Source organism: Orbicella faveolata, unplaced genomic scaffold (genome assembly GCF_042242905.1).
Source record: "Orbicella faveolata isolate gen_17 unplaced genomic scaffold, um_ofav_v1 contig_46, whole genome shotgun sequence".
NCBI classification, from domain to species: Eukaryota; Metazoa; Cnidaria; class Anthozoa; order Scleractinia; family Merulinidae; genus Orbicella; species Orbicella faveolata.
Window position 1 is genome coordinate 3,803,523 of NW_028301576.1, and position 14,482 is coordinate 3,818,004.

Consider the following 14,482-nt stretch of genomic DNA (forward strand, 5'->3'; position numbering starts at 1 on the left):
GTAGTAGTAGTAGTAGTAGTAGTAGTAGTAGTTGATGTTAATTAATTCATCTCATATACGCTTTATACGCTAAACCCGGTAAACACGCCATGTACAGAGTGAAATGTGCCTACTGCATGCTAATGAGTTGTTGCAATGATCTTTCTCTGTTGTTGGCGTATATACCGGTTTAAGCGTATATAGCGGGTTTGAGTAAATTTGTTAATCAACTCTGGCCATATCCGTAGTATACGCCATACCCAGTATACACGCCAACAACAGAGTAAGATTCACCTCATCAACTTATTATTGTTCATCACATCACATACGCATGAATACATTTGTTTAACTTTATCAGCTTTTTTCCGTTATTATTTTCAAAAGGAACTAACCACAAGAAATTTGTCAGAAATATCAAAGTTATTGATAGGTTACATAACGCTTATGTAATCTTTTCTTCATCAAATGTATTAAAGCATTAACTTGTTTTGGAGATTTGTATTGTGGAGTGTTTAGGTGAAAGCCATTATTTGTTTTTGAGCTCAACGAAAGAATTTAGAGAAAAAGAATATTGCAAAGCTATTGGTGGTGATCAAATGGAGTTCTCAATCTTTCACCTGTGATTTGCTCTGCTATTCTCTCCGGCGGGTTTGAGAATGAAAATTTGTTCATGTTTGTGACGGAACAGTATTTAAGGGTAGTCAGAACTTCAAACGGCTCAGTTCATGCTCATGTTCATGTGGCAAGATGAGCAAACCTTGCTCTCAGTTAAATAGCAAGGCAATAAGAGATAAGGCGGAGTGCGAGATAGTTGCGAGGGTTGAAAAGCTGTGTTCGGTTGTTGCTTTTAAGTGCGTTTGGCGGGTTAGCGACGCCGAAATAGAAAGAGCATGGAACTGGATATGCGAGAAACGCGACGAATGCGATTTAACCTTGTCAAAATTGGCGGAAATTTGCTTCTTTTTTTCGGCGATAAGTACGTCAACATTGGACAGCAAGAAGCGAAAAAGGCCACAATTGCAGGAGACCAGAGAGAGTGACGAATCGAATGACGAATCGCCCGTCAATGCGTCCCAGCTTTCATCGCCGGGAAAGCAAACATTCCCAGCCATATCTTACTGGGTGGCTTGCCAAACAAACAATGGCTCGGTCATTAATGCACTTAGAATCCAAAGAGCTGTCGCAAGTTGCGGTTTGGAATATTATGCATCAAGGGCGTCACGAAAGAAAAACTGCTGTCATAACCTGAATCAGCTGTGTCAAGTGTTTAAGGACCACAAAAACCTCTGCTTAATGCAACTAGTGTAGTCATCGTACCAGCATTGCCTCGGGTGAGTAGATTAATTTGACCAATTTATATTCTTTGAATTTCTGTTAAATTGCACGCTAATGAAAGTAAATATATAATAAACAAACATAAATAGTCAGAAAAGTAAAAAATGCTATTCATCATTGAAAAATCAAAGTAATCATGCTTCATTGCCCGGTGAAAAGAGACTGTTATTCGATTATCGATAATTGATCAATTTTTATCTTCTCATTTTCAAAACATCGCGAGTTTGATTTCAGCAGTTCACTTTCACAAAGTAATACCAGGGAGATATTGCATTGCCTTACGTAAGCAAAACCTTTTGTTTTGATTGGCAGGGCTCTGCAAGAGGAGCTTCATGGTGACTTCCACGAAGAATCCCAAGAGTCAGCGCCGACGGAAAATGTCGTTCGCCTTCGTGTCGTTCTTGAGAGTTTTCAAACGATGATGGCAGCATCCGTTTCGGAATTACGCCGAGCTGGTCTCGTGTTAGACACCTTTGGATTTGATAACAACCTGCAAAGTACATCGCAGACAGCACTACCAGATCCGCCGCACAAACCCCTATCCTGTCCAGTAACAGTCCTGTGCAACAATATACAAATTGTGATGAAAAAGCTGCAGTATGCTGTGTATCGCGGCGAGGTGTACAAACTGGCGGCCAAATCGCAGTTCACGTTCCAGTATCTGTGTACCATGAAAACGTTCCTCCACAGCCTAATGGGAAACGAAGCGTTCAAAGACCGTCTGGTCCAGCATATTCAACGTGTTCTGCCCATACTAAGCGAGCCAGAAAGCTCTTTCATACGCCAAATTAAGATTGACAGAGACCTGATCGAAGTACAAGACGGGTGGTTTTGGAGCTTTTCCTCTGGGTCGTTCGTCCAAGGGATTATCTCAGAATCTCAGGTGAGAAGAATACACTGGACTGTTTTAACATTTAAATAAGAAGATACAATCAAATTTTCAAACCCAATCTTTACGATCTGTAGCACTGTCTGATGTGCTTTTGTTTTGGCTCTTTTCAACAGAAGGGTCTCACAACTCCACGCGCGTTTGTGGACTACGACCGACTCAAGGACCCGGAGCCAAGATATTTTGAGGCAATCCTAAGGAACAGCCTAACAGAAGATGAAATTCGGCAGTTTTGTGCAGATTTCCTGGCGTTGTTCCGTCCCAAAGAACACAAACAGCCTGTGCTGTGTGCTATTGGCTCAGCTGACAGCGGAAAGACCAGCCTCTTCTCACCTGTTTTTCAGATCATTCCCCTAAGCCGAATTGCTCGCGTCACGAAGCAAAAGAGTTTCAACAAGGCTATGATCGACAACCTGACAGAGGTTATCTTCCTAGACGAGGCATATGCCACCCTGCTCGACATAGATGACTGGAAAATCATATGTCAAGGGGGCTTCACGTCGCACGACGCGAAGTGGAAAAAGGCTCAAGGTTTCCATTGCACTGCGACCATGTACATAACTTGCCAGGTGGAAATGGATTTTGGTGCAGCTCACAATCAAGCTATGGACAAACGCCTGCGCAAGTACCACTTCAAGAGTCTTCCTCGTGTCGAACCTGAAGCAAACAAGTGGCTGAGGAAACATGCTATGGATTGCATTGTGTGGGCGCACAATATCGTAGGAGACAGCCCGAGCAGTCAGGCCAGTACAATGCCCACTGTGCACGAAAGTGGTATGCCTGAGGAGGAGTTGCGCAACATTTTGAGCGTTTCTTTAATAGACGAAGAAGTCGACGAAACCGCCCAGGGCGATTGTAGACGAGAACAGAGTTGCGGCCTTCTGACAGAACCGCAATCCCGAGAAGAAAGCTCTGAAGAGGACGCCATTGAAGATGTCGCCGATTCCGATGAAGACGAGACCCTGACGACCTTGAAAGCTAGGCTGGCACAATGCTCACCTGGCTCTCTACGTCACCGCCAACTGAGCCACATGTTAGAAAGTCATCTCGCTGAAAAGGAAAGGCTGAAAAGGGTTGAAGAAAGGTGCTATAAGAAGAGGCAACACTTCTTACAAACGAGGGGAGTGTCGGTGGAGCACGTGTCGTTGCTCCCGCACGACCATAACGAGCCGCTGCCCACACCGATTCGAAGGGACCTCGCTGCCTTTCAAGAAGATCAGGAACAGGAAAGGATCAGAACAGCATTTGGGAAGCCGTGGCTTTTAGCTATGGAGAAGGAAATGGCTGAGCAAAGCGAAAGAATGGAAGATCCAAGAGACGAAGAAGAACGAAGAGTGATGCAAAGTCTCCTGGAAATCAATTGCGAAAAACTGCGCTGTTATCACGAGCGTCATGGAACGCTGAAACTACCGGCTGCCCTGGCAGAACGCAAGAGGCTCTGCCTTAGCAACGAGCTGGTAGACCGTTCTTGCGTGAATTTCATACGAGACCTGTTCTCTCCGCTGCCAGTGAGAGTCTTCCCACCCAGTCAGCGTCCAGCAAATCTGCCTGCCAGAAGCAGGAGCTCAGACGAAGACGACGAAGAATGTTGGTCGGCGGCACCAAAGACACCAATGTACATTCCGAATGACGACGTGGAAGCTATCTGTCCACCGTCCCCAGGCATTGCTCGAGCTCACAACCCTGTAGCAGCTACGTCAGTGAAGAGGCCGCACTTTCAAAGCCAGGCGCATCCATCCAAGAAGCAAATGACCCTGACTCGTTTTATGCAGACTAGTACGCAACCGTAGATTGGTAGTTTCATGGGCTTGTAATAAGACAGCTTGCGTGCGACTTATTCTTTCTATGTTCATATTTGCACATGTATTAGTGTGTGCATTGTTAAGGAATACCACGTTGCGCTTATGCTACGTTTGACTATTTTGCACACGATGTGAATTAAAGGAAAAATATTATGGCTATTAGTTACATTAAGAGATTATAGTTCTTGAAAGCACTGTGAACTAGACAGTCGTTATGCTACAGTGATATTGACAGTGGCGATAGGCCAGTTCCAAAAGAATATAACATGTTTGTTGAGTTTGCTGTCATCTGGAGACAGGAAGATGCATTTACAATAAAGCAATTGATCTTTGTCTGTTTTGTGTACAACAAACTCTGCTTACACCCATCAGCTTTGCATTGAAAGTCAGTGTCCACACTTTTCCAGTCTCTTTATCAAACTAGCGACATTTTCATTCCGGCCCTTTTCTTTAGAGAGTCCGCCGTTCTTCCGTCTTGAAATGCGAAATCGGAATCTCTCAAAATAGCTGTCCACTGTCCAAACCCGTGCTTAGTTATCCCTTCCTTCAGAAAATCATCCTCTTCTTTCGTGAATTTTAAAACATGACGAGTTTTCCTCTGAAGGTGCAAGTTTCTCTTAGGCAGGGTATCCTTTATGGGGGTCGAGCTGTTTTTATTCTGAGCTGTCTCAACTGAAGGCCCGGAGCTGGACGTTGAACCGCCAAGTCTTGCGTGTACGTCATCGTCTACCTCGGAACCCTTGGTACCTTGAAGTTTTTGAAGACACTCGTGACCCTTCAGGGCAACTTCTCGCGATCGTTGCTTTTGATAGTGAACTTTAGCAACCGCAGAACTGTGTTTCTGGTCCTCAGACAAAAACCTTTGCTCTTCGCTAGTGAGCTGATTGAGGCTTTGCGTTTCGACGATTTGGCGATAACGTGTGGGATGAATGTATTTTCCAATTGCATCAAAAACCAGTTTGCTCATAGTTTCGCCCAGTTTGCCATGCTGACCTCCATTTCTGGTGACGAGAACGAAATCACACTGGGGCTTAAGCAACGGTCTAACGTTCGAGATGTAGCCGTTAAGAACGTGCATGTTTGCGTCGGTCAGAATCAAAGAATCGAAGCCATATTTTCCAGCCGTCTTGAACGTTTTCTGATCGATAAATCCACCGTTTTCCTTAGCTGTGGCAATCATGTCCACCGTCAAATATTGGTACGTCATGGGCCGCGATCCCTTCACCTTGATGAACAGATACATGGCTACAAATTTTGTGGCAAATGTTAGGTCTGAGGGGTTCACTTGGGCTGGACTGGTTTTGCACATTTTCACGGTATTTTCGTAACGCGGCAGATGAAATTTCACCACCTCCAATAACTCCTCCATTGTTGCCCAGTGCCCTCTTGCTTCCAGAGTCTCGATGTCTAAATCTTGTGTCCACTGCAATCTCATCATCTTTGCAACTGTTTTTCGGGCTCTCTTGAGGTACAACTCTGTCGTAGAGAACTTTCTTAGAACTGCTTCTGATGCGCCATGAAGTTTTCTGAAGTCGATCAATTCAGAAATAGCATCTATGTAGCCCAAACGCCCACCATGACCGAGCTTACATTCATCTTGTAAGTAGTCGATAAATTTAAACAACAGATTTGGAGAACACAAACTAAAGTCGACCACTTCAAACGTTAACTCCTCTTCATCTTCACAGCAAAATCTAAGAAACTTGAAGCACCTTGTCACTATCTGTTGAGCGGCACGATCTTTCTTACAACCGCCAGCACTTCCTGTCAACCATTTCGTGAATACTTCGCCAATGTTACATGATAATGGAAATGAAGAAAGTAACTTCACGTTGTGCTTTGTGGTCTCGCTTGTCTCATCTTCATTTCTTCCAATCGTCAGCGACTTTGTTACTTGTTTAGAATCGGGCCTTTCGTCAAAATAAAAGAACCAACTGTGTTTAGTGCTAACGTGTTTTCTACAGCCTGTCTGACTTTGAAATCCATCATGTTCACACTCTTGTATCGGGCAATGGTAAAAGCTGTCTGCTTCATCCTTTTCCAAGTGAAGCCGCTTTGGTTTGGGTGATGCTCCTTGGACATCTGACCAATTGACTTTGCACTTCTTGCTCATTTTTTCCCTTTAAACAACATGTGGCTAGCACAATCGCCTTTAAATCTTAGCCGAAACAAAAGGACGTTTCAACTTGCCAAAACATGCCCTTGCTTGCCCACACTCATTACTATTGTGTAAAATTCATGACAGTGAGATACAACCCAAACTTGCCCAGGCAGGTCTGTACACGCCTATTCAGTGACACAATACATAGTTAACGGATCGATAAATCGGAACAATAAAGTCCAAAACTTGTTCCTAATGACCAATTTCGGAACAATATATTCCATTCACAGATAGCAAAATCGGAATAACACAGTCTTTCTTTATTAATTTCGGAACAATGTGTTCCATGCACAAATAGGAACTCGGAACAAAACAGACCTAATTTATCAAGTTAGGAACAATGTGTTCCATGCACAAATAGGAACTCGGAACAATACAAACCCAATTTATCACGTTAGGAACAATGTGTTCCATGCACAAATAGGAACTCGGAACAAAACAGACCCAATTTATCACGTTAGGAACAATGTGTTTCATGCACAAATAGGAACTCGGAACAAAACAGACCCAATTTATCAAGTTAGGAACAATGTGTTCCATGCACAAATAGGAACTCGGAACAAAACAGTCCTAATTTATCAAGTTAGGAACAATGTGTTCCATGCACAAATAGGAACTCGGAACAAAACAGACCCAATTTATCAAGTTAGGAACAATGTGTTCCATGCACAAATAGGAACTCGGAACAAAACAGACCCAATTTATCAAGTTAGGAACAATGTGTTCCATGTACAAAAAGGAACTCGGAACAAAACAGTCCTAAATCACTCATTTGGGAACAATTTGTTCCACTTGCAGTTGACAACTCGGAACAAAATGTTCTTGTCTTACCTTACAGTGAACGCTATGTTCCTACTCTGTAAAAAGCTGGTCCTCTTAAGGTTAATAGGAACACAAAAATGAGGAACACTCGATCCCAGAGGAACGTTCCTTTACAAATATCGGAACAGCCGAAAAAACTTAAAATTTGTGAAAAATAAACCAACAAGTTCAGCTTTAAAGCTAAAAAAGCATCTATTAAACGTTTAGGTAAAATAGAACCAAGCTTCAAAATCTAGAGCACTTTGATGTTCTCGAAGGCAGTAAAATAAACCCTGTAAAAATTTTGGGAAATGTGGAGGACGGAAGGAAGGAAGAAAAGTTATACGTACCTTTCGTGGCATTGTTCTGGCCTTGAGCGTTATCCGAATCCGGCAATCAAGTGGACAGTGCGTATTCTTTACATTCTTGTCATTCGTGTGCTTGCTTGATTCGATTGCTCTTTAACATTGAATCCAACAACGGAAAGACAAACAGTTCGGTAGATTTCAGATTTTATTTTGATTGGTGAAAGTATTTGTGTTTTAACAGAATGCTTAAAGAGGACACTTGAATGGACAATTTACCCAAGTGTGTTTAAAAGTTCCCGATAGAAATAAGAATAAACGTTGACGTTAAATTTAATTAGACAACCAAAGATATGATTAAAAAAAAAAAAAGGAAAAAAAATGAGAACCGCGCTTTCCCCTGTGGAAACAGAATAAACTTGAAAGTAAAAGAAGATAAACTTGTTTAACGCTATCACAAGTGGTGAATTTTTAGTTTTCATCGATAGCGATTTTGGTGATGGGAATGTCTGTATGATAACAATCGTCGGTCAAATGGCAAGGTAAACAACTGATTTAGAGCGGCGGTGGCATCAATCGTTTGCTCCTGTCCGCTTAAAGCCGACGGTTGATGATCGTTGATGATAATGGTCTTTTCCCAAGTTTTGTAATCTCCATCTCACGGTATTTCCACTAATACTGATTAGAAACAGCAACCGTGGATACCGCTAATTAGAACGATTGCCATTTTGTCTTGAAACGCAACAAGCCATGCGATCGAAATCTTAAATATGCCTGGAAAGATCGTGTGCTTTTCTTTTCAAAAATAAGTGGGTTGAGGTGGGTGTAGAAGCCGTTGAGATGGACTAATAAGACGCGCCCGCTAAGCTTTAAAATGATACCAAATTGGTGTCAATTGAAAAGTCACGTGACGAGTTATTCCCTTCTGGAAGAGCCGGTACAAGTTTGTATGTTATTAAAGCACGATGTTCGGGTGGAATTTTTCCAAAGCAATTGCGTTGAGATGGGTGTAAAAGCCGTTGAGATGGACTAATAACACGGTGAGCTTTAAAATGATACCAAGTTGCTGTCAATTAAAAAGTCACGTGACGAGTTATTCACTTCCGGAAGAGCCAGTACAGGTATGTATGTTATTAAAGCACGATGTTCAGGTGAAATTTTTCGATGGTAGTTGCGTTGAGATGAGTTTAGAAGCCGTTGAGACGGGCTAATAACACGGTAAGCTTTAAAATAATACCAAGTTGCTGTCAATTGAAAAGTCACGTGACGAGTTATTCACTTCCGGAAAAGCCAGTACAAGTGTGTATGTTATTAAAGCACAATGTTCGGGTGAAATGTTTTGATGGTAGTTGCGTTGAGATGGGTGTAGAAGCCGTATCATTTCAAAATTCGCTCATCACTTCCGGTGCCGCGAAAAAAGTACTTTTCTCGATCTCCTCAAGAGATAATTGTAGTTGCTGGATTTTAAAGCAATTCTAAAGAACATCATATTTTCGCGGAATTCAAGGATGCGTTTTGCCAGAAAATGAAAAACAAAAAAATTATGCGGTAAAAAGAGTGGTCAAAGAAGCACAATTTTCATTCTCATTTTTTATTTTTCATGCATGCTTAAATTTCTTCAAAACGGCTTTTGAATTGTTATTGTACAGAAAACACGGGAAAAAAGGTTTAAGCAATTTAGTTAAAATGCATTTTTTCTGTTTCTGGTCACGTGACAGTGGGCGTGGTCCGATAACGCCATGAACTGGATCATATTTGCTCCCTATGGGCATCGTCCAAATTTGGTCCAAATTGAAGCATACATGTGCAGAGTTATAGCAAATTGATTTTTCCCTAGCAACGGCATCAACAGATACTATAATGGGCCCTTAAAGAGATTTCATTAACGTTTGTTGTCGTTAATTACAATTGTGAGAGGAGAGAATAATTTGACTAAGTCCCTGATGCAGAGCAATAAAAAATAGTGAACCACCCCAAATTTTCTTAGCCCTCCCTCCTATCTCGTTTCCAGAGTCTTCGCTCCCCTTGACCAGCGGTCGGAAAACGAGAGTTCTGGGAGCAACCATTTCAGGCGTGTGCCTCCCGTGCGCCATAGATGCAGACTGCGCAGTGAAACTGGATGGGCAGAATTCGCTTATTTCAAAATGGTTGCGAATAGTCTTGCGAACAATGGTTGCTCAGAGCCAGGGGCGGGGGAGAACACTCTGCGACGCCTGGCACTTTTTGTGTATCTGAATCATCCAACAAAAAATGACGTCACATCCGGTAAAAAAGAGCGCTGAGCGGCAAAATCAAATTTGAACATGGCATAATCGTTCTCTCAGTAAGTAAAATGGTAATATTTTGTAATCGGCCGGATATTTTTAACGTTTTATTTGGCCACGATAAACAAAATTTTGTCTTCTTCCTCGTCATATCAGTTTGTTTGAAGGACAGGGTAATTATTTATTCAAAAACACGCTGTTTTGAAGGCGTGTTTTTTACGAAATGTCGCCATTTCTTCCTCGCTGAATTCCACAGGAGTCATCGTTTGTGTGGAAATAATGAATTCTAGGTAAGTTGCACTCAATTCAAATATCCTATTCTCCTAGGTAGGCATTACACTAAGAAAAATGCACAATGACAGGTTTCTAGACAAGGGGGAACCTTATTAACAGAAGCGCCTTTTTTAAAATTTACTGTTGCCAAACACTCGAGAGTACTTGAGTGCTGTTAATCGTATCACTGCAAGAATAGACCCACACACATAACGCGCTTTGCAGAACTTTCTTGCCGATCGACACTAACACAAACTCGTGTGTTTGCTCATGAGTCAAACTGATGCCATAAAATATGTTACGATTGGTTAAGAACCTTAAACAAGATGTTTTCCCTAAGCAATCCTTTAATTGATAAACGCTTCGTTACAGGCAGGCCGTGAACCCCTTAAAAAAAAGCAAGAGGATTAGTTTTAACGACGATTAAGTAATTTGGACATGTCGTGGTTTTTTCTCATTTATAATGAAATTTATTTTTCCGTTTCAACAGTGTTTGACGTCAGCAGCGCTAAGTTCCAATACCTCCCCCCCCCCCCCCCCGCCAACTGAGGTCAAGCATGCACCTTTAATTTCTTCAAACCCTCTCATTTGCCCTGTTTGCAGACCAAGTTCTTATCTATTAATCCCTGTCATATTGGCAACCCATTTTGAAAGGTTACTAAAACATTGTGCATTATATTTCAGTGTGCTTTCTCTTTGTAATCTTACGTCAAGATATTTCAATCCCTAAGGAAACGAGTGAACACTAGCAATACTGACAATTTTCAGTAATTCATCACTTTCAATATGCCATCTAAACAAATTGTTCGTAAACAGTAGTGAAATTTCATGCCCCTACACCTATAGAGTAGAGTGATAGAGTCAGTGTCGTGAGAGTGATGCTAGTGTCTGTGAACTTGGACCAGATGTGCAAAGAAAAGGTTTTGTACTAGAAATTGACAGAGAACAACAAGTTTGTGCTAAAAACCTGAAGAAGCTGGCTCAGACCAGCCAGCATCTACTTACAGTACTTGTCAAGAGTTCCTGACTTGTGTATGTGGGAAAGCTCTCTGTAATGACCTATATGGGGAGGCTCAGCTCACAATGAGTACCTTTTTCAGCCAGAATGAAGAGATTCTATAATATTATTATTAACTTCTTTCCAAGGGAATAGAAAAGGGATGCAGTATTCTTAAATAGGTGTGTTAAAGGGGTACATTTACCCTTTTGCAATGTAAGGTCGACAAAAGAGGTGCCATTTCTATCAAAATGGTACAAATGTATACAAAAGGGTAAGGGGTAATGGACCTTGAGATAAGGCCTTTCCATTTAAAACTTTGTAGAATACCCCTCCCCCCCCCCCCCCTCCCAGCTTGTGAAACAAAGATGTTCAAATTATTGTTTTGTGAAAAATGGCAATTATTAAAAAACAAAACAGTGCCAAGAGATTAAGTGATTGTCAATGCAAGTTTCCATTTGTATTTTGAATTAAAATGGGTATAACATGATCCTCAAGTATACTATGCAGCTTCACAGAGAGGCCCAAACTGATGATGAAAACATATGTTTTAACACTTAAAATTCTATTTTTGCTTCTTCCCTTGTACCTTGTGATCTTTGTAGGGAAATTCTGAAAAGGTCCCCACCCCCCCACCCCCCCCCCCAAACAAATTCAAATTTTATATACAAATCACTTTTTTATCTTGAAAATGGTCTCAGAGACAACAAAACATTTTTATGGCTAGCTAAACTACTTATTAGGAAAATAAAAATGTTCAAGGAAAAAATGAACAGGAAGAAACAACAACAAATTAACTTTTTTTTTTTCAGAAGAGCTACTACTTGTATATTTTTTAACTTACATGTAGGTCAACATAATTTGTTTTCGCAATTTACCGCAAAAGAAAACACCACAGAAAGGAGAACTATAGTTTTGGCATCTGAGCTACATTTTTAAATGGAAACATTTCCCATAAAAAATTTCCAAATTATATTCTTACCAGTACAACAAAATACCAACTATATTTTGCAAAGAAGTATACTTAATTAATAAAATTGATGTAGTGAAATTTTCTATTTAATTGTTGTATACCTGATCTTACAGAGTGCAACCTTTGGTTTAACTGGTTCACTTTACCGTTACGGAATAATTAAATAAATCGCATCAGAGTGGCTTTGTATCTTTATTATAATTCTCATTATCAGTAGAGAAATCACACTTGTACACTGGTCCACTGATCAATACTCTTACGTGTATGTTAAACATGGGAAAGCAGGTTGCATCATCTAATCATGACATTGTATGCCTGTGTGGGGTTTATATGCCAGGAGGTAACCACCTAAGAAAAGACAAACATAAATTATGTCATTGTTTCAATGACTCACCCTAAGTGGGTATTATGCTCATTACCACCTTAATAAACAAGATATATTAAAGTATAATTTTTAACTCTGCTTTAAACTTTTCAAACCTACAGTTTGTTTTCACTTTCAGAGAGGTTCTTAAATTCACAAGCACACCACCCACCCCCTCAGCCCCAATTCCTACTCTCTCATAGCCAGGATCCCATTTCAACCCTCCAATAAATCAGTAATTTTTTTTCTAATTTTGGTCTGACTTAGATTCATCTCCACTCAGCCATGAAAGCAATGGTGGTAGATTTCTGTATATTTGTTGGTCTAGTTCACTATTGTTCTCAGATTCCCACCTCCCTTTTGACAGAATTAAATTCCATTAAAAAATAAACTACAGTAGTTTAATCAAATTAATGCAGAGGCAAACATTGAACCAGAAAATACTATAATTTTGGTATGAACGATACCAAAGTATAACTTACATAATTAATATCACATCTTTTCTATTGTAATTTAAGACAGTGCAGCTACTAATAGATTGACCACAAAAACCTAAAAATCAAGAGTTACATATATGCATGGGACTTCACTAACAAAATGATGCCTGTTGCTTGCTGTAAATTGTATATAAATTACTCCTACAATGTGCCAGAATTCTGTTAATCTGGTCATCAACAGGTCACAAAAATCTGACTGTGTAATTAATAAATAAGAAAATGACCGACTGAGCTTTTGTTTGAGCCAGAATAGAGTGGCCATAATAACTAGGTGGCTGTGTTAACGGGGGTGGCTGTATGGTGAGGTACATTCCACAGTAGTGATAGAGATGACACTCTCAAGCACCAGTACCCATGAAGAGTTTGGACAGTATATTTTGCATAATCAGTTGGAAGAGGAAGAGGGAAATGGAAATAAAATAGAATGGCTCTTGTGTACCAGAGACAACCCTTTCCCCGAGTTACCCTGGCAGAGCTAACTTTTCACTTATTTCTTTGCAAAATTCAACCAACCGTTTACACGAGGATGACGAACCAGACTTGGTTGTGAGATAATTCAGGTGGGCAAGTTGACTCGCCTTGGCAGCTAAAGTAACCAACAACTTTTCTTTGAGTATACATAAACACTTTGGCTCGCCTAACTGGAACAACTCTCGGCATGGCGAGTGTCGCGTAATATGCCTAGATTTAAGATTTAAAGCAGCAATTTGTATCAAAGAAGAGAAAATTAACTCAGCAAAACCCACTCTGATCAAATGAGTGAGGGAAACTTAAACAAAGAGGGATAGTTGCACATTTGATTATTCAATAAGAGTTACAAATAATCATGCAGGGTCAACTTTTACTCGGCCTACATGGGCTACATTTTCTCATACAAACACTTGATAAAGTTGCCTCAGGGGGAGGGTTATCCCGGGTACCCGAGACCATGCAAATGGGACCTGTGTTGCCTCAAAGAACACCCCCACGATTTTCAAAGGGGAAGGTCCAGAAACAGGACCTTAACTTAGGGCAGCTTCAATGGCAGATTCCCTCTGATGGCTTGGATTTGAATAATTGATTTAATTACTTTTAAAGAGGACTAGAACTTAAAAATCTTGCTCGAATTTCGATCCAGCGAGGCATAAGTTTCCATGCCGTGAATCAAGTTTTTACTGGGCGTTTTAAAAGCACTCACAAAAGAGAAAGAGACTGATGACCCCAAACTACCGATACATATGTACTGTATCTTACTGAAAACAACAATCTTCAACGAGAGATGTAGGAATGTGGGATACTGACCTTCAGCATGCGATCCAGCTTGTCTCTTCTACCAATACACGTGAGCCAAGAGCAACAAAAGCTCTGGTGACAGCGACTTTCGGAGCTAAACGGCTTCTGTTAATTATGTTCCCGTAGTACACAGTGCAAACTATGGCGAGCAATACTTCATCCAGGTTGTTGTTAACATTATAGGCTATTGCACTTATTGTTATCACTAAATCACGAACAACAAGAACCAAAAGTCGGAACAACACCAGTTTTGCAAATGTGTAAAATTCGCCCGAAGATGACGGAAGGCTCTCCGTTATTTTGCTTCAAAACAATAATAAACTTTTCTCTTTTCCCGAAATTTTTCCTTCAAAAGTCGAAGTAATGTGTCTGCAACATCCTTCCATACTCAATATAAAATGAAACGAAACTGATGGTTTACAAATAGAGGGAAATCATGAGTAATCGAAACGCCATTTTCTCGCTTTGTGAAGCGAGCCGCGAAGCGAAGTTTAAACCGGATGTGACGTCATTTTTTGTTGGATGATGCCTATACGAAAATTTCAGGAGTCTTCTGCCCCGCCCCTGCTC

General features: G+C 40.8%; 1 protein-coding gene, 1 long non-coding RNA gene and 1 pseudogene across 2 annotated transcripts; 1 reads left to right on the top strand and 2 right to left on the bottom strand.

Moving 5' to 3' along the window:
- LOC149098012 (uncharacterized) lies at window positions 1-5,944 on the top strand (annotated as a pseudogene).
- LOC149098013 (uncharacterized) lies at window positions 4,238-6,536 on the bottom strand. Its single transcript, XM_089277103.1, has one exon. The coding sequence runs from the start codon at window positions 6,116-6,118 to the stop codon at window positions 4,421-4,423; it is 1,698 nt and encodes a 565-aa protein (XP_089133229.1). The 5' UTR covers window positions 6,119-6,536; the 3' UTR covers window positions 4,238-4,420.
- Window positions 6,537-11,958: 5,422 nt separating this feature from the next.
- On the bottom strand, window positions 11,959-14,476 carry LOC149098014 (uncharacterized). Its single transcript, XR_016203526.1, has 2 exons — window positions 13,922-14,476; window positions 11,959-12,127 (listed from the first exon to the last, which is right to left on the bottom strand). It is a non-coding gene; the product is annotated as an uncharacterized LOC149098014 (long non-coding RNA).
- Between the last annotated feature and the right edge of the window lie 6 nt (window positions 14,477-14,482).

Excerpts from the sequence above, each read along its gene's own strand:
- LOC149098013 (XM_089277103.1), bottom strand. The coding sequence starts at position 6,118 with ATGAGCAAGAAGTGCAAAGTCAATTGGTCAGATGTCCAAGGAGCATCA.